This window comes from Mustela lutreola, chromosome 14 (genome assembly GCF_030435805.1).
Source record: "Mustela lutreola isolate mMusLut2 chromosome 14, mMusLut2.pri, whole genome shotgun sequence".
In the NCBI taxonomy this organism is placed as follows: domain Eukaryota; kingdom Metazoa; phylum Chordata; class Mammalia; order Carnivora; family Mustelidae; genus Mustela; species Mustela lutreola.
The window spans coordinates 75,283,100-75,301,720 of record NC_081303.1 but is presented as its reverse complement, the minus strand read 5'-3'; the positions used below and the strand labels follow the sequence as shown (position 1 = coordinate 75,301,720).

General features: G+C 53.2%; 1 protein-coding gene and 1 long non-coding RNA gene across 13 annotated transcripts in view; one reads left to right on the top strand and one right to left on the bottom strand.

Annotated features, from left to right (window-relative positions):
- The window catches only part of TPM3 (tropomyosin 3), a 30,182-nt gene extending 15,166 nt beyond the window's left edge, over positions 1 to 15,016 (bottom strand). For 3 of the 12 annotated variants that reach the window (XM_059145751.1, XM_059145752.1, XM_059145754.1), the window contains exons 1-4: positions 8,736 to 8,963; positions 2,426 to 2,559; positions 269 to 386; positions 81 to 151 (exon numbers count right to left, since the gene is read on the bottom strand). In XM_059145751.1, the coding sequence (XP_059001734.1) occupies positions 81 to 151; positions 269 to 386; positions 2,426 to 2,559; positions 8,736 to 8,867 (455 nt within the window). In that variant the 5' untranslated portion in view covers positions 8,868 to 8,963. Of the gene's footprint in view, positions 1 to 80; positions 152 to 268; positions 387 to 2,425; positions 2,560 to 8,333; positions 8,358 to 8,735; positions 8,968 to 13,963; positions 14,090 to 14,812 lie in introns of those variants that run through there. The other 9 variants (XM_059145746.1, XM_059145749.1, XM_059145748.1 and 6 more) reach the window with 8 other exon arrangements.
- On the top strand, positions 9,025 to 10,086 carry LOC131814628 (uncharacterized). The gene is made up of 2 exons (XR_009347373.1): positions 9,025 to 9,337; positions 9,893 to 10,086. It is a non-coding gene; the product is annotated as an uncharacterized LOC131814628 (long non-coding RNA).
- Positions 15,017 to 18,621: the final 3,605 nt, after the last annotated feature.

The window sequence follows — 18,621 nt, the reverse complement described above, 5'->3', positions numbered from 1 at the left end:
CTAGTTGATTTACATTAATGCGCAAGCCAAAGGGAAAGGGACAGAGCAGTATGGCAAGATTTGGGGAGCAAGATACTCACGACTCTGCCAGCTCAGCTCGTTCCTCCGTGCGTTCCAAGTCCCCCTCAATAATCACCAACTTCCGAGCCACCTACAGGAGAAGAGCCCATAACAGCCCGGTGAAGCAAAGAGGAAACCATTTCCCTCTACCATGATTCTTTTTCAGAAACCCTACCACACTGAAGAGGACACACACAAGGCACTGTACCTCTTCATACTTCCGGTCTGCCTCTTCTGCAATGTGCTTGGCCTCTTTGAGTTGGATTTCCTGGAGTTCCATCTTTTCTTCATCCTTTAAGGCTCGGTTCTCAATAACCTTCATACCTCTGCCAAAAACAACAAGGACTAACGTGGCACTGATTCCCTGGGGAGTCTACCACCGGCTCACGGGGAAGGACTAGGAATGGCCCCTTTTGAAGCCCATGCCTCTCTGCCTACCACCCCGAAAGAACTCCCACACCAGCTGCTTAAGCATCTGCTTCGGCTCAGGTCATGACCCCAGGGTCCTGGGATCAAGTCCCACATCAGGCTCCCTGGTCGGCAGAGCCTGCTGATCCCCTGCTTGTGCACTTTCTCTCTGACAAATAAGTAAAATCTCTAAAAATAAATAAATAAATAAAATAAACTTTTGTTTTCCTTTTTAAGATTTTTTTTTTAAAAGATTTTATTTATTTATTTGACAGAGAGAAATCACAAGTAGATGGAGAGGCAGCAGAGAGAGAGAGGAGGAAGCAGGCTCCCTGCTGAGCAGAGAGCCCGATGCGGGACTCGATCCCAGGACCCTGAGATCATGACCCGAGCCGAAGGCACCGGCTTAACCCACTGAGCCACCCAGGTGTCCCTCCTTTTTAAGATTTTTATTTATTTGACACAGAGAGAGAGATCACAAGTAGGCAGAGAAACAGGCAGAGAGAGAGGGGGAAGCAGGCTCCCTGCTGAGCAGAGAGCCTGATACAGGGCTTGATCCCAGGACTCTGGGATCATGACCTGAGCCAAAGGCAGAGACTTAACCCACTGAGCCACCCAGGCGCCTCTGAACTTTTTTAAATAAAAAACAATACACCCTTAATATTAAGTAAACAGTTTAGGATACAAAGTAACCCTCCCCACCTCCACTCCTGCTCAATAAACTCTTCATAACCCTTCCAGAAGGGTTTTATATATAGATAAAATCCAAACAAACCTCACCCCCACTTCCCACACCCCAAAAGAATCATACACTACTCCGTTCTGCAACATGTTTTCTTTACTTCCTAGGATCTGGGGTGCTACTCCGCACCAGGAGAGACCGCCAAATTCCTCACCTTCATAGCAGCACTGTGCCCACATGTTATGAAATGTGATGAAATGTTATGAAATGCTGATAGAGCATTTCTGATGCTGAAAGCCTTCCTCTGACCTCACGCATGTCCTCACACACCTTTGTTCTAGTCTAACTCACAGCGGCAAGAAGCCAATTGGCTACTTTCACCAAAGATGAGTTTTGATTTGGTTCAGGGTCTGTGGTTCTCAACTACAGACACACATTATCAAACAAACTTTGAAAACATCAACACCCAGAGCCTGCTTGCAATGGGCTCTCTCTGAACTGGAGTGGAACTGCAGGCATTCTGATATTTTCCACTCCCCGGTGACCCCCACCCCTCGCTCCCATGATTCTTGTGGCTGACAGAGCTTATCTCACACTCAGTGCCCGGCTCCCGCTCCAGAGATCCTGACTCCGAGATGAGGGCAAGGGCTGAGAAACTGAATCTTCACCGAGTTCCCAGGTGCTGTTGGGCTGGGAGCTCACCCTGAGAATCACTGCTTTAGGGAGACTAACCTCACAAATTAAGCCTTTGATTCCGTGGAGGCCATCCTGGTGACCCTATTTAAGAAATGAATCATTAGGGGCACCTGGATGGCTCAGTGGGTTAAAGCCTCTGCCTTCGGCTCAGGTCATGATCCCGGGGTCCTGGGATCGAGCCCCGCTTCGGGCTCTCTGCTCAACGGGGAGCCTGCTTCCCCCTCTCTCTCTGCCTGCCTCTCTGCCTACTTGTGATCTGTCTGTCAAATAAATAAATAAATAAAATCTTAAAAAAAAAAAAAGGAAATGAATCATTAGATCAGTTTCTAGTGTAACACCAATTACCTAAGGTCACAGCGCCCAGGTAACCCTTAATCTGCCTTCAAGTGAAAAGGATATGCAGAACAGAAACAAAGAGGTAAGTTACTATTTTTATATGTTAACTAGGTGGAATTTAAATAAAAACTTGGGGGGGTGGAGCAGGGAGCAGGACTGTTAAGGAAATCCTCCTCCGAGGGTCCTGTGTGTCCTATATGTCCTGCGCTCCTGAAAGCCACGCCCCACCAGGCGCCTACACACCTCTCGCTCTCATCAGCAGCTTTCTCGGCTTCCTCCAGCTTCTGCAGGGCAGTGGCCAGGCGCTCCTGGGCGCGGTCCAGCTCTTCCTCAACCAGCTGGATCCTGCGGTTCAGGGAGGCCACCTCAGCCTCGGCCTGTGAACAAGAGAACGGAGAGGCAGAGCAGAGCAGAGCTAAGACAGGTGGGGCGCCAGGAAGGAGCCAGGGTCCAACATGGCAACACCTGTCCTAGTGCAGATGAGACACGGTGACACAGACGCCCATTTCCTCCCTTTCCCATCAGCGGATTTCCATGTGCTCCACAAGAAGCATGTTTTAAAACTCAGTTCCTCGCCCAGCCCAGTGCCAGTTAGCACTAGCTCCTTTCTGGACTCAAGTCAAACTACTGAACATGCTAGTGTCAGAAAAGGTGGCCAGTGAAGGGCCCCCTCTGCCTGCGCTCTGGCGTAGAAGGGCGTTCCACTCTTTAGCAACTTTCTTCTAAGTATCTCAGAAAGTGAAAATATAAGTAAGCGAAGTCTCTTAAAGAGGGAAATGTGAATTATCTATTAATTTCCTGCTCAACTCAAGTTGTTTACCCTCCAATGATCTTATCCTAATATACCAGGAGGGTCACTAGCCAAGAGAACATTTTTCAGAGTAACAGTCCAGACCAGAAAGCAAAAGGATCCAAGATCGGAATAACCACCCTCCACCCCACGACTGGCTCCCCATCCCCACCTTTTCAAAGGTGACAACAAGGAGCTCTCCTAGCTAAAATGACCTGCCTTGATGACATACCAGAAAAATGGGGGGCAGAAGACAATGTTTCCTCCAACGCCTCCCGCCACTCCTGCAAATTTCTCCGCTGCAACCCCCTGCTACTCCTGCAGTCCCCAGACTTCAGCCTCACCCTCCCCACCTGACAGCCCCCCCTCCCCAAGCACAGGCTCAAACTCCAGCCATCTCGCACCTCCTCCTTGACAATGGGGTGAGAAACAAGAAACAGAGGCTGCCTATACGTGCAGGAATTCTACTGGCAGAAAAGCCTCCCTCTTAGGACTACCTCTCCCCTCCATACTACCGGAGGCAAGTGGCCGCTGCCACAAGCACCCAAGAATTTAATCCACTCTGGAAGCCAGCCGGTTCAGCTGCTTATCCAAGCGCTTGGTTAACGTGATCTCTCTCTGCGGTCCAGATTGTGTCTGAATTCTATTACCCTGATTTCCTGCTGGCAGTCAGGGTGGGAGTAGGTACAGAAATAATCTGGGCCACAGTCCCTAAAGGGAGGAATATAGCCCAAAAGACTCCCGTTAAGAATCGGGTTATTTGGGGGGTATGGGGGGCTGGTTCGGAGCAGGGGGAGAACTGGCTCAGTCAGTTCATCCAACTCTTGATTCCGGCTCAGATCTCCAGCCCCACCTCAGGCTGCGAGCTGGGTATGGAGGCTGCTAGGGATTCTCTCTCCCTCCACTCCTTCGGGTTGCACTCTCACTCTCAAAAAAAACCCAAAACAAACAAACAAACCAAATCAGGTTATTTGGCACAAAGATTTCCAAATACAAAAACACAGGAGGTTCAAAGTACTGTCTGGGTTGGGACTCCAAAAGCACCAACCCCCAGGAGAAAAATAACAAGGAATCCACAGAAGCTGAAATTACTAAGAACCCATAGTGTCTCTAACTATCCTACTCAAAATACTACAGAAACGAGTACTCTCTCATCCTGCCTCTTCCAGGAAAACAGATGTCCCATGGCCCCTAAGACAACACACACTGCACCTCAAAAGCTCAGAAAGGGCAACAGGTCAAGATTACAAAAACAAGTCAAGATACCGGACAAAAACACGGCCAGTGCAGTGTTTACCCCCTCTCCCCCCTTCAAATGCCTAGAACAACAACAACAACAACAAAAGGAACCAGATTTGGAAGAAGCTCATAAAATCTGAGTCCCCATCTAGCTCACCAGTAGCTACTCAAACAGAGAAGAGAACGGGGGGGGGGGGGGGGGGGGCAGGATGTAGGGTTTCCATGACAGCAAGCTGGCTCCCGCAGTTTCTCCCACAAATCAGCATTTACAATAGAATTCTTAGCAAGGACGAAAAGGGAGGAGAAAACACCTCTTGGTGCCCTCACAGGAGCATGCGCACACTGAATGAGCTTTGATCAAAAGCAGAACCAGCCATGGGTGTCCCAGCAAAAGCTTAGGGGTGGGGGGTGTGACGCGACACACACTCTTCTCTTTTTTTCTCCTCCTACAGAGGATCAGTTCTCTCTACAACGAAAGAGAAGTTTGCAGAATCCACATCTTTGACCACGTCTAAGGGAATAAGGGAAGCCTTGTGCTTCAAGCCAGAATCTGTGTGCAACGCCTGCCCGGATCTATCTGTCCTGCAAGACGCTGGCTGGGACTAACTCCTGCAAGTCAGGATGGGAAAAGTAAACTTTATGCTATTCCAACCACCCTAGGCTTGGCATATCCAGAAACAGTTTTGAACTTTCAGCCCACCTACCTCTGCCCCCGCCGAGGATACATTCTAAGGGCTTTCCTTTAGGTAATAATCGGACTCTCCATGGTCCAAGAAGCAGAGATCTCAAGGGAGGAGGAGGGTCACACCAGCAATTTGTTCACGTTAGTCGATGGGCCGATCAAAGCATTCGCCATGAAATGACTCTGACTTAAACATTACCATCCTCCACATGGAAGAGTCCCCAAGCACACTACACACCTCCAGGCAAAGAACTGACAGGGCACTAGTGCTCCGAGGCAGATCAGGGCCAAGGACAGAAGGGGACTAGCCTAAATCTGGCACTCTGCCACTCGGGGGTTTCTCTTTTTAGAAGAAAGCCAGAGATGAAATTCAAAGAAAACCAGTAATGGAATAGTCAGGAGTGAGCCTGTGAGCAAAAGGGCTGCTGGGTATCACTTTGTTCACAAATGTTCTACCCTGGGAGACCCACTGTCCTCCGCACTTGAAATTCACCAAAGGGGAGGCAAGCTGGGGGAAGGGAGCAGACTATCTGCCCTGGAGCAAACAAAGGTGGAGTCTACAGGAGAACTCAGAGCAAAGGGCTATTTGCCTCTCCCCTCGGACTGTGTTCGAATGTGAAGGAGAGAGAAAGGTAATCAGCAAGAAAGTAAATCTAAACCAAAGGTGATAAAGGCCATTGTGCTGTCCACCAGACCCCACAAACAGGAGAGCCACACAACAGCCAGGCATTCTAACTCCTCCAGAGACCAGGAATTGGGTATAAAGCCAAAATCAGAACTGCTGTTTTAAAGCCCACTCACTTTTTCAGTAATATGCCTCAAATTTTTTAGACCAGGAAAAAAAAAAAAGAAAGAAGGAAGGAAATACCAGGATAAGTTAGAAGAGACCTATTAAAAACAGATAAGAAAAACTATATAAAAATGGCTAATATAGTAAGTTTCATGTCCTGTGTATTGCTACCACCACCAAAAAAACCGGCAAAGACAGACTGCATTTGAGTATTGTTTAAGTTTACCAAGAACTGCAAAGGAGAGAACACAGTGCTACAATGTAAAAGGTCAATCTCCTGAAAACAGAGAAGAAAGATGGATCCCATAACAACTCCAGACTCAGCTTTGGATTCTTCCAGCTTCCCAACAAAGAGTGAATGCTCACACAAAGCAACCAGAAAAATAATTAAGTGACAATCCCACTAACAGCATGAGATAGCATCACGGAGTGCTGAGTTTCCAGCTACAGAGGAGGGCGGAGCCTAGAAAACTCACATTCCAGAAGGCCCTAAGAGGATAACCTGTAGACCAAGCACCCACTTCCTTTCCAGGGGTGTCTCCTCCTCAGGAGGAGTTCAAAGTTTGCCAGAGCAGAAGGTCAATCGGTTAAGCTCCCTCGAGCTGGAAGTAGAAACATAGTGGTTTCATCAATATTTAACTATCACTCTACTTCCCCATCTGAACTTCCTCACTAGACTTCAACGCTCAACTCAGTATGCAAATGTTCAGGAACAATTTAAGGAACATGTGAAGCTGCTCACTGGGCTGCCGATCACCAGAGCCACCTAGGAAGAGTGGGGTGACAAGGAGACACGTTCTCCCGCAAGGAAAATTACCAGATCCTGCGGAGCGAAGTGAGGAGGAGACGGGGCATCACCCACTCTGGAAGTATTCCTGGGATGCTCATACTTAAATGCTGAGCGCAGGACTGTAGCTCAACACATGGATACCTCTTTAAAGCCATCCTGCCTTCCTCTTTAAGGGGATCTAGTCTCCAAAACAAAGAAGATGAAAAACTGTCCCTACTCATAGTCAGCCAGCCAGTCCATCTCACTGGAATTGATAATTAGAAGTCACCAGTATAAAAAAAAAAAAAAAAAAAAAAAAAAGAAGTCACCAGTATAATGAATAGGGAAAAAAAATCTCCTGAGAAAAAGGTGACGGAAGAAGACACTCCCAGCACTGCCATGCCCTGTTATAAAAAGAAAAGTGTATTCTAACAATTTTCATGTACCAGCTTAGTGGGCAGCTGCCAGAACAATAATTCTCAGCCACTCACCCAGGGGAGGAAAAGAACAAAAAACAAAAAAACAAACAAAACGGGGCGCCTGGGTGGCTCAGTGGTTTGGGCCTCTGCCTTTGGCTCAGGTCATGATCTCAGGGTCCTGGGATCGAGCCCCACATTGGGCTTTCTGCTCAGTGGGGAGCCTCTCTCTCTGCCTGCCTCTCTGCCTCCTTGTGCTCTCTATCAAATAAATAAATAAAAATCTTTTAAAAAACAAAACAAAACAAAAAAAAATTTTTCTTAACCGGAAGAGAACAAGGAATGGCAATAAACCACAAAAGTTCTTCACTGGGTCTTCAAATTTTAGCAACACTTACTTTTCTTTCCAGCCTAGAAATCCCCCAACAAAACCAAGGCCTGAAGTCAGGAGGTCATCTCCACCCAAGGGATGCGCCCTACACCCTGGAAAATCTCATGGCTTGCTAAAACTAAAGAACCATTTCTAAACAGAAAGCAGTTTCAAGGGGCACCTGGATGTCTCAGTGGGTTAAAGCCTCTGCCTTGGGCTCGGGTCATGGTCCCAGAGTTCTGGGATTGAGCCCCGCATCGGGCTCTCTGCTCAGCAGGGAGCCTGCTTCCCTCTCTCTCTCTGCCTGCCTCTCCGCCTACTTGTGATCGGTCAATAAATAAATAAAATCTTAAAAAAAAAAAGAAAAAGAAAAAGAAAGCAGTTTCAAGAATCACCACTCATTCCACCAACATTTTACGTTTCAACTTTCCGTTGAACAAATAAATAGGCAGTGATCTCTAAAGCCCCCCACCACCACCACTGTGGGGGGTAATCGGGACAGCAACAGAGTAACATCACTAGAGGCCACCTGGACCTTGACTTTGTCTGCATCACCCGCACGGCCGGGGTCAACCAGAAACCCTGACAGGAACCGGCGCTCCACCGACTCTCCGCCACACCAACTGGCTTATCAGCTCTGTTTGGAAGAAGGGTCTTAACCGGTTCTTAACCGGTTCAGCTTGCACTGATTACGCTTCGGCGATACAGGCCCGAGCCTGGAGCTGGCAGAGGTCCCTGCTTTCCAGGTCACCCCGCGCAGGGCTCGGCACGTCTCGCTGGCCGTCCGTCTGCACTAGCGCTGCGAGCGAGGCACCAGCCCGTCCTCCGCGCCGACCGCCAGGGTGGGTTTAGCGGCTGCCCCCGTAAGAGGAAAGAGCCCAGGCCGGAGGATGGGAGGCACTGCTGCGGCCTCCACCTCCTCCAGGCAGGGCACCGCGCTTCCTCTCCGCCGCCTGCTGCCTCATTTCCTGAGCAGGAGGGGGGCGGAAAAGCTGCCAGCAGGCCAGGCCGGGGGCTTTCCCGCGGTCCCCACCCCCACCCCGACCCGGGCACCGCAAGTCCGCCCTGCCCCACCCAGACCAGGGAAGTACCCACCGCCTCTCGCTCTCCCTCCGCCGGAAACCTCTAACCAGAGCGAATTCCGCACCGCTCCCCGCCCTTCGCGGAGCAGTGGGGGAGGGAGCGGCCGCGGAGCCCCTCCCCCGGCCGCGCCCGGCTCCGAGGGGCGGAATGAATGAGCCGGAGAGAGGCGGCGGCGGCGGCGAACCCCGGCCGGGCCGCGAGAGGCTCCGCTCCCTCAAGGCGCAGGGCCGCTCAGCCGCTCAGCCAGGCGCCCCCTCGGCCGCGCTGAGCCCCGCCCAGCCTCCGGCTCCAACTTCATCCCCGAGCCGGCCGCCCCCGGAGAACCGCGCTGCGCCGCGGCCCGGGGGCCGCCCCAGCCGGGGTCGCAGCCGCGGCGGCGCCCGCTCGCCCTCACGCGCCTCGCCCTCGCCGTACCTGCTCCCGGGCCCGCCTCTCCCCTTCCACTTCCCGCTGCAGGCGCTCGGCCCTCTCCTCCGCGTCGTCGGCTTGCTGCTGCAGAACCTGGATCTTGCGCTTCACCGCCTCGATGGTGGTGATCCCGGCCATGGTGCCCACCCAGCCCTGCTCGCGCTCGGCCTCCTGCCTCCTCCGCTCGGCGCTGCCGCCGCTTCTCACCCCCACTTCCGCCTGCTCCGCCCTGAAATACCGGAACTCGCCCACCCGCCCGGATGTGACGTCACCGCCGCGCCCTGCCGCGCGGGGCCACGGGAGGACAGCCCGCCGCGCAAGCGCGGGGCGGGGCCTTCTCGCGCCAGCAAAGGCGGGCGGGGCCTCGGCGGGGACGAGCTGCGACGGCGGCGCGGAGAGCGTCGCGGGCTGCGCTCGGTTCGCGCCCGGCCGCGGCCACCCACCGCTCGGGGGGCCTTGTGTCCTCCCGCCGCGAGCGCCGCGGGCGCTTCTGCTTGCACCCGCCGCAGCCGGGGCCGGGGCTGGCGGGGCCCCTACTCCGCAGTGCCCCGCTCCGCCCCGTCCTTCCCAGGGCGGCCCGGGGGTCCTCGGCCCCCGCCCGGAAGCGGGTGCGGGGACCCGAGGGTGGGAGGAAAGGCCGCGGGGCCACTGCGCGTCCCGCGGGGCGTCCGTCTCGGGGCCGCGCTCTGGCCGGCGCCCTCGAGAGTCGGCGCGGTGTACCCGCCGCAGCCGTCCGTCGCGCGGGCGAGAGGCGTCCTGCGCCCCCGCCTCGCCGGGAAGGAGCCCTCTAGGACGGGTCGCCGCCGCCAGGCCCGCGGCCGCGCTGCGCTGCCTGGAGAGCCCTGGGACTGGGACGGCCTCTCCGGCGCCGCCACGCAGGCTGCTCGGAGGCGCAGGAGCGCGGACACCTGGACCCGGTGCCGGCGCGCCGGCCTCCCGCGCGCTCAGAACGGCGGCCCCGCGTGGGCACTCAGACCTGAGTGCGGAGAGGCCGGGGCGGAGACGGGTGCTGCCCTCGGGGCCCGGTCCCGCGGACGCTCGGGCACAGGCTCCGTCTCCGCGCCTCCTCTTACAATACCGAGCCACGCGGTGCGGTGGGGAAACCGGGGGCGCGGGCCGATCGGACCGCCCTGCCCTTCAGGATGATCCCCTGTGACCCACAGAGTGACCAGCCCCGAAAACGGAAGGAAGCTGCTGCAGGTGCTCTCGAGGAGACGCTGAAAGGATTTGTTTCCTGGTTCGCTTTCCACGAAACACCAACACTGAAGGCCCGCGTTGGCAACCCGAGGACCCTCTCGCTCTTGAGAGCTTTTTCTGTGTCTTCACTTAATAAACTTCGTACAAACTAACTAAATAATTACATCTAAAAAAGTACGACGCGGTGCGCCTGGGGGGCTCAGTGGGTTAAGCCGCTGCCTTCGGCTCAGGTCATGGTCTCAGGGTCCTGGAATCGAGCCCCGCATCGGGCTCTCTGCTCGGCGGGGAGCCTGCTTCCTCCTCTCTCTCTGCCTGCCTCTCTGCCTACTTGTGATCTCTCTCTGTCAAATAAATAAACAAAATCTTAAAAAAAAAAAAAAAAGTACGAAGCAATGAGCCTATTGAGAGGAAGCAATGGAGACAGTGATTTGCTTGATAGAGTAAGCTGTACACGGGTTTCTCTCTCCCACTCCCAGGAATTTGGGAGGAAGAACAAGGTTCCGAACCTTGGTAAACTCTACCCTGATGACCTAAGAATTTTCCATCTCTTTGGAGAAATGTGATGAGAGAGACCCTGGAAGCAGAAATGAGACGTTGTCATCTGGGTGGCCATCAGCAGGGGGCACTGTTTACCTCCCTTTGTCCTGTGAAGTTGCGGGAGACCTTATCCAAGACAAACCCAAGACTGCTGAGAGCACCACTGCATTCCTGAGGCTGGTAGATGTGAACAGATAATCTCTTGATCCAGGGAAACAGGTGGATTGACTCCTGATACCCTTTAAAGGCATGATGGATGGGCAGCAAGAGGCCCAGTGCTATTGTTTTCCTGGTGACCAACAATACAACAGTCTATCAGGTGTTCTCTGTCCATCCCTGGCTCTTAACCTCCCACCCCTTCCACGTCTGGTATGACCCTATGTTCCAAACATTACACTCTTCTTTCCCCTTGTTTTACGCTAATTAGCTTCTGACTTCACCTCGGGTTGAGAGGACCTTAGACATCGTTGGATAGCACTGGGAATGTTCTTACTGCCATTGAAGTGTACACTTAAAAATGGTTAAAATGGCAAATGTTACCTGGTTGTGTTGCAGTTCTTTTAAAAAAGGACCTCAGACAAATTCAGGGAGGAAAAACTGAAGTTTAGACTGACCTTGCCAACCCTTTGCCCTTTCTTTGTTCAAGCAATCCAAGAAATCCTGTGCTTTCCAGAAAAGCGGCTCAGATAACCAGAACTCACTGTGTGAACATGCACTGACTGACTCCCTCTCCTCTCCTTCTAACCTTTATATCTGCATCAAAGTCATATGCTCTGTTTGTTCATCTCAGAGGTGGAAGCTGGACTGACTGCGAAGGGCTTGGCCAGTTGTATGGGACACGGTGCCCTTCCCCACAAAAGACACCTGTCATATTGCTGATGACTCTGACCCTTGCTCTCGACTTTAAACCTTGCTGCCTACTCCTTAGTCAGCCCTTTTCTCAATTCCTATAAACACTTTCCTTCTGGGATCCTTTGAGGCAGGAATCTCCCACCTTTTTCTGTAAAAGACCAGACTGTCAGTTTTTCTGGCTTTGCAGGCCCTGGGGGTGTAACTATTCCCTGGTCGGGAGGAAAACGAGAGAGGATATGTGAGTGAGTGGGCATATCATGTGCCAGTAAAAGTCTACAGAACTAGGCTGTGACAGGATTCACCTTACAAGTGGGAGTTGCTGACCCCAGCTTTGAGGAAAGAAACCCTTCCTCTTCCATTTCTTGTTCCCCAGCACACCTCTGCGGGCACTTACTGACTTGTAAGGAAAGCTCCCAGGGTAGGGGGGAGGGAGAATTTATTTATTTATTTTTAAAGATTTTATTTATTTATTTGACAGAGATCACAAGTAGGCAGAGAGAGAGGAGGAAGAAGACTCCCCTCTGAGCAGAGAGCCTGATGCAGGGCTCGATCCCAGGACCCTGTGATCATGACCTGAGCCAAAGGCAGAGGCTTTAACCCACTGAGCCACCCAGGCGCCCCGGGAGGGAGAATTTAAATGAGTTTTTTTACCCTCTTATTACATACTGAAGTGGGTTTTGATGAATTCCAATACAAAGAGGAGAAACTCCTTCCAAGTGAATCTACCGAGTCCATGCTGTCCAGGTAGGGACGAGAGTGTGTGTTCAGCACGTGTGCAACAGCTTAGGACAGACAGAATTTATCCTCGGGAAATTCCTTTATCTTCCAAATAAAACTGAGGTATTGTCTAGAGCTTCTGATCTTTCTAGGGCAAACATGAAGTGGAAAGATCTAAGGTTCGACTTTCTCGTTCTCACTGCCCCTAGATACACCACCTCCATCCCACATGCTCTTTTCAGCCTCCAGAATCTCCCTGAGGGCCCTCAGCCAACATCTCACAAAACTGTCATTAACCTGGCACTGTGCTGGTTTGAGAAAATTCCTGTCCCTAGATCGGCCCAGTGGAGTCCGAGAGCCCTGTCCGTGTGCACCTGGAACCCTGGCCAGCCAATTCCAGCAGGCCCAGAGGCACTTGCCCAAAGCTCTGGAGGTAACCTGCATTCATTGAAGTTTTCTAGGGAGGGAGAATTAATAGTTTGCAAGGGACCAAACTTTGGAAACTATGAATATATATAATGTATATGATCTGCTTTACCTCTGGCCTCCCATATGACACATTCAACAACCCTCACCATGTTCCCTGACCCCTGAAAGTGCCAAAAAGCCAAAGAGGAGATGAGACACCTCACAATGGAGAGGCCCCATGTGAAGGTCTGGAAACATTTGTGAATGGCCCACATTGTGTCTCCAACTCTTTGCTAAAACCAAATGTGATTTTAAAAAAGTATGTGCTCGAGGCGCCTGGGGGCTCAGTGGGCTGGGCGTCTGCCTTCAGCTCAGGTCAGTCTTAGGGTCCTGGGATCGAGCCCCACATCGGGCTCTCTCCTCAGTGGGGGTCTGCTTCCTCTGCGCGCTCTCTCTCTGCCTGCCTCTCTGCCTACTTGTGATCTCTGTCAAATAAATAAAATCTTAAAAAAAAAAAAATCTGTGCTCCTTGGGGGCACACCACCAACTTTGTCGGTGGAGGTTAAAACTCTTGAGCTCAGGGTTGGGAATGCCAGCCTCACGCTGGGTATGAAGCCTTCTTAAAATAACTAAACAATACGTGCTTCTATTTTCCTGTTAACTTAGTGCTAAGAGTTGATGGCATTTCCGTCAATATCGGGACATTTTTTTGTTGCTGTTATGTCACTTTTCTTCCCAACATCTGATCTTCAACATCTGTAGCCTCTCATCTGTCATTGTGCTAATCTTCGAGTTTGAAGACAGAGGGAAGTAGGTGGTCTAGGGCAAACGTGACGTGGAAAAAAGATTTTTATTTCATGTTTGGTTGGGAAAATCCAACCCTGAGCCTAGAAAAGCTGAGTCATAGAACCAGTGCCCGGAGTAAGGTCTGGGGGTGACACTTTTACCCCATAGGGTTCCTTCTTGCTTCTACCACCGTCTCTTGGAAAGCCTCTCTGCTGCCCTAGGAGCGATGCTCAGTACGGCCTCTCGGCAGCAGTAGGGCAGACACTCACATTAGCCCTGATAGATAAAGCCATATAGGGCCAGGGTCAGTGTGACCTCTTTTGTCCCATTGTGAAATCGGAGCCGGCTCCATGGGGCAGTTGAGAGATGAGAGTTTCTCTATTAATACACAGACCTCTGCGCCAAGTCTTGGACACAAAAGCTAAGAATGTGGCACGGGGGAGGGGGTGGGAAAAGTGAGAGCAATCTAGACTCCTTTGCTCGGGTCCTGAGAAACCTATAAGATTCCTGGGTGGAGGGTGAGACATCTGACTTCTCCCTGTGCTTAAGAACAAGCGTGCATGCCGTTACGAGAGCGTGTCAGCTCATATAAGATTATATGCAGAAATGCATGTGTGTGCGTCTCCGCTCTCTGAACCCCCGCGTATGCACGTGTGCAAGTGTGTTTGGGACGTAGTCCTGCCAGTGCAGCGCTCTGTGCGCGTGGACCAAACCCCTTCCGCCTCTCCAGCACTCACGTCAGCGGCCTTCTTCTCTGCCAGCTCCAGCTTCTCCTGGGCATCCTTCAGCGCTTCAGAGTACTTGTCCAGCTCGTCCTCCGTCCCTTTCAGCTTCTTCTGCATGGCCGCCAGCTCGTCCTCCAGCTGTGGGAGCCCCAGCAGTCACATACAAGACATGCACACAATGGGGCCAGCTCAGACCCGGGGCTCCTGGGCCCTGAGCGGCCTCTGAACCCAGCCTCGATGTTACCAACCCAAAAGAGATACACTTTCTCCCCAGCCACTCCCAGCCAACTGCTCCAGGACTTGTGCCTTGACCTGTGACCCTGGGATCTCTGACCCTAAGATGACCACGCCCTGCTGGATTTTCCTAGAAGACCCTGGGATGGGAAATGTCTCAGGGAGTAGGTGCCTGTGACTCCAGTTAAGGCCGGCTCTGTCAGTAGAGCTATGTGACTCTCGATGTCAGGGATGTAGGTTCGAGCCCCACCTTGGATGTAGAGATTACCTAAAAATACCATCTTTTAAAAAAAGTTTTTTAAGGGAAAAGAGATGCTACGCTACGTGCCAAGCTCCCACCTTTTCCTCTAGAAATCGGGTCCTCCCAAAACATGATTCCCGCCCCCCCCATTTAGATCCAGCAGACACACCATGGCTCAGAGGGGGATACTGGCTTTCCCAAGGTCATGCAGGCCATCTGGGGCAAACACCCTAGATGTTCTCTGTCCATCCAGGGAGGTTAGGAAAGAAGAGGGTCCCTCCCACCCAAAGAACAAGCAGACACAGGTGCTCACTGCCTCTCCCACGAGAGCTCTCCGCCTGCCAGTCTTGCTGGCCAGCAGTGAAGAGAAGCTGACAGGTGCCCACCTGCTTACTCCTCTCTTCCGCCTGCTTCTGCTCAGCTTCAGCTTGTTCCGCCCGGTCCAGAGCATTCTCCTTGTCCAGCTTCAACATCTGCATCTTCTTCTTGATGGCCTCCATCGTGAGCAGTGGTTGTTGGTGAGCTGACCCGTCAGCACTGGAGAACTGGAGACCGAGGGCAGAGGGGAAGGGGCTGCTGCCTGACCGACTAGAAGTCCCTCAGCCTTAAGTCTTTATCCCTACTCCTGGCTCCACCTCTGTTTCCTAATATGGTCTTTCTAGCTCCTTCCATCCCGTTATTGTCCTCCCTGGGGGAGTGCAGGGTGAGACACTTTGGTGGACTGACATCACCAGCAAAGAAGAATTAGGGAACAGCTGAGGCTGATTTTAGACAATGGAAAGTGGGGGAGGGTAGAGGTTCTTCCTGACCCTGAAACTTTCCACTCTCAGGGCAGCTCTCTGGGTGTTCTAAAAGGCAAGGGCAGGGGAGAACACTGAAATAGAGAAGGGTACTTGGGCAATTCCAGATCAGTGAGTCTCCCCCAGAGTGTCCTTCTGTTTCCGGTAACCTCCCCCTGCCCGTGTTGGGTGGAGGTCAGATTGCGTTGGCTGAATTCTACCTTTTGATTCCCAGTGTTCGGGGAGCTTGAGCTCCAGTGAAGAGGGAGGTCACTCGTGATCCTTGACAATTCCCCCAGATCCCCAGATCAAGTTACTGTGCTATTTCCAGAGTCTCTAATTGGCAGGGAGACATCATTCCTCCTCCTTTAGAGCCACAGGGATGCAGTAAACTGAGAGGGTTGGTATCTGGAAAGCTCTCCCAGAACTTCAAGTGGGGTGAGGGAGAGAAGCAGGGGAGGGTCCGCATCCTCTGGGTCGGATCATGCCCTCTGTTTGCCACTGTGATCTTTAAGTAGAACTTCCCTGGCCCCTCAGCCAAGCTCTGCCTGCTCCTGGCTTCCTCCTGACCCCTGCCCAACCCACTGCCCTGCTCGCAGCATGAATGTCTCCATCCCCGTCTCTGTTCTCCGGGCCTCCCTAGACCAGGTCATTCCTCCACTCGGAGCCTGTTACTGACAGGCGGCAACTGATCCTGGGGCGCCAGGGGAGAGGTGGGCCCCACTCAGGGTGACAAGCTGGGCCATCAGAGAGGAGTGTGAGGGGCTCTAGCTAGTCATTATGTCAAGGATAGCTAGCTCCTGGTGGCACAAAGGCCCAGCAGCGGGGTAACTGAGACCCCCACCGGGTCAGAGGGCAAAACTGGAGCCCACTCTTGAGAGCTTCTGGTCCCTAGAGGTAGGGGCAGAGAGACCCATCGGTTCACCCTGAAGGAAAGCAGAGAAGCCAAAGACCCCCCTGCCGGATGTGTGAGTGAGGAGCGAGGAAGTCCCAGGGACTGGAGGCAGCAGTTAACACGGGTGTGGGGAGTGTTGGATACAGAAAGTACAAGGACAGAAGGTCAGAGAAACATCCCTTCCAGTATACAGGAAAGATGCAGGAGATTCGATCTTCAAATTCCAGCTCTCGTGCTCCCACACAGCCTCCAGCTTGGGACTGAAGTGCACGGAGTCGCCACCACTGCTTTTCCGGAGGGTCTTAGAGAGATGAGGTTGGGTACAGGAGCCCCAGAGCCCCAGAGGCTGATGCCGAATTGCCCGCCTCCGTGAGAGTATGTTCGATATTCAGTTGGCTCCTGACCAAACAACCCAATATCAAACATATCACACAGCAGCAGGCAGGAGAGCCTCGGGGGTCAGCTCCCTTCCGCCCCTCCAGCCACCAAGCATGGCTGGACCACAAGCCATCTCCTCGGGGAAGGACACTGGCCCCTGCTCTTCCCCTCCCGAGACAGCCGGCTCTTACTCTGACGCCGCGTGCGGTCCCTGCGTCACCCCCGCCCCCCGTCGGTGCCTGGCCTTTACTGGATCACGTTTGCCTAAACCAGGAAGCATGTCTGGCAGGGCTCCACGTCCGGGCACCTATCCTTTCCCAGGGCTCCCACACAGAGCTTCTGCCCCTGATGTCACGACCACAGTGCTGAGAGCCGGCTCGGCCACCTGCTGTCCTCAACCTCCTTCCCACTGCTCTGAGGCTTTCCGGGGGAAGAGGTAGGCGGCTTGCACACCCTGCTTCACCTCTCCAACAGCACTCCCGACCTTCCAGATCACCCCCAGCTGACCGCTGAGAGCCTTTGAGCTGACACCCTCCTGGACTCCTCCTGTTCCTAAGTCTTACGAAGTAGCCCTGAGGAACTTCCAGAATGTTCCGCTGCTTCCTCCCATCACCTTGTCCCTTCTCACCTTCTCCCCATGTCTTCCAGGCATCCTTAAAGTCACCCTCGGATGTCCAGAAGAGAAGAGTGACCTGTCTCCTTGGTAGCCTCCAGCCTGGGCTCCGGAGCAGATGTCTGGTCTCTCCGGCCCGGCAGGATGGACTCAAGGGAAGGGCCCCACTCTGCTGGGAGGAAGCCCACCATCCTTAGGGCTCTTCTCTTCTGGGGATTTTACTCTGAGAACTCCTGGCCTGGCTTTTCTAAGGGTCTGCCCTCATGGGGATCCAGCCGTGTTCCTTTCTGGGGGATTTTCTCTTCTGAAGAGGATCAGGTCTGTTGACTGTTCTGTGGCCAGCTGATGCTCCTCACCACTGTGGCAGAAAAGAGCCCAAGTTATAGCCTCGCCGGGCGGGCAGGGGGCTTGGGTGCAGGGGCAGGGGTGGGAGGAGTGTGCTGTGCTTCAGCCCCGGGCTTGTTCCGTGTGTCCTTGTGCCCATCAGTCTGGATTCCCGCCCCCCTGCAACACATACAGCAACCCTACAGTGCCCTTGATTGGAATCAATAGTTTGTCCAAAGCTCTAGTTGATTCCTGTTGTGTGGCTCTGGCTGCCCAGGGGAAGACAGACAAAAGGGTCTCCAAGCCCACGGTGGCCCTGTGCTGTTGTCTTCCGTCCTCGCTACTTCATGGCTCGTACTGGGGATGTGTAAGTTTTGCTTGTGACCATCTTTCCTACCCTTACCCCCACATTTAGTTTCCTTCTCCGGGAACTTTGATTCCCCTGGCCAACCAGAGGCTGGGAAATGGTGAGCAGGAGGTAAAATGACGAGGCCGAGACTGGGAATAGTATTGACGTACAAGAGGAGAGGCTTTCTTAGGAGGCGTTGACTTTGGGGCATAACTAAGCGGAAGCATTGATGGCATCTCTCTTGCTCTCCTGGAGTGGCTTCCGTGCAGCCATTTCGAACAAGGCCGAGCCCCTCTGAGCCAGAGCAGACAGGCGAGGCAGCAGCCCTGGAGGAAGACGGGACGGATGGGTGTGATGGGCTGAAACCCTCAGCTGATGTGATGAGAGCAGACAGAGCGGGTGAGGGGATCGGAGGAGATGGGCTCCCGAGGGGCCAAGCTGCCAATACAGGAGCCTGCCTGGCACTGACAAGCCCTGGGGAGAGAGGCCAAGGTCAGGGATCAAGGCCGAGGGGGCGGGGTGTCCTGTGGGTCCCAGTGGATAGAGGAAAGAGAAAGAAAGAAATTGCTGAAGGAGTGTGGTGGTGGGTGGGGAGCAGACGGGAAACGCAGGGGAAATGAAGAGGGAAAGAACTATCCTAGGGCAGGAAATCGTCATTATGGCATTGGACATTATGTGCTACTGTGTGAAGGGAGGCATGGTCTCCATTTTACCAACAAGGAAATGTGACTCAAGGCCACTGGCCCCACACCGCGCATGCAGTAAGCATAGACACAGGGTTCAAAGCCAGATCTGCTGTGCTCCCCCGAGGCCAGGCTCCCCTAGATCTGCTGTGCTCCCCCGAGGCCAGGCTCTCC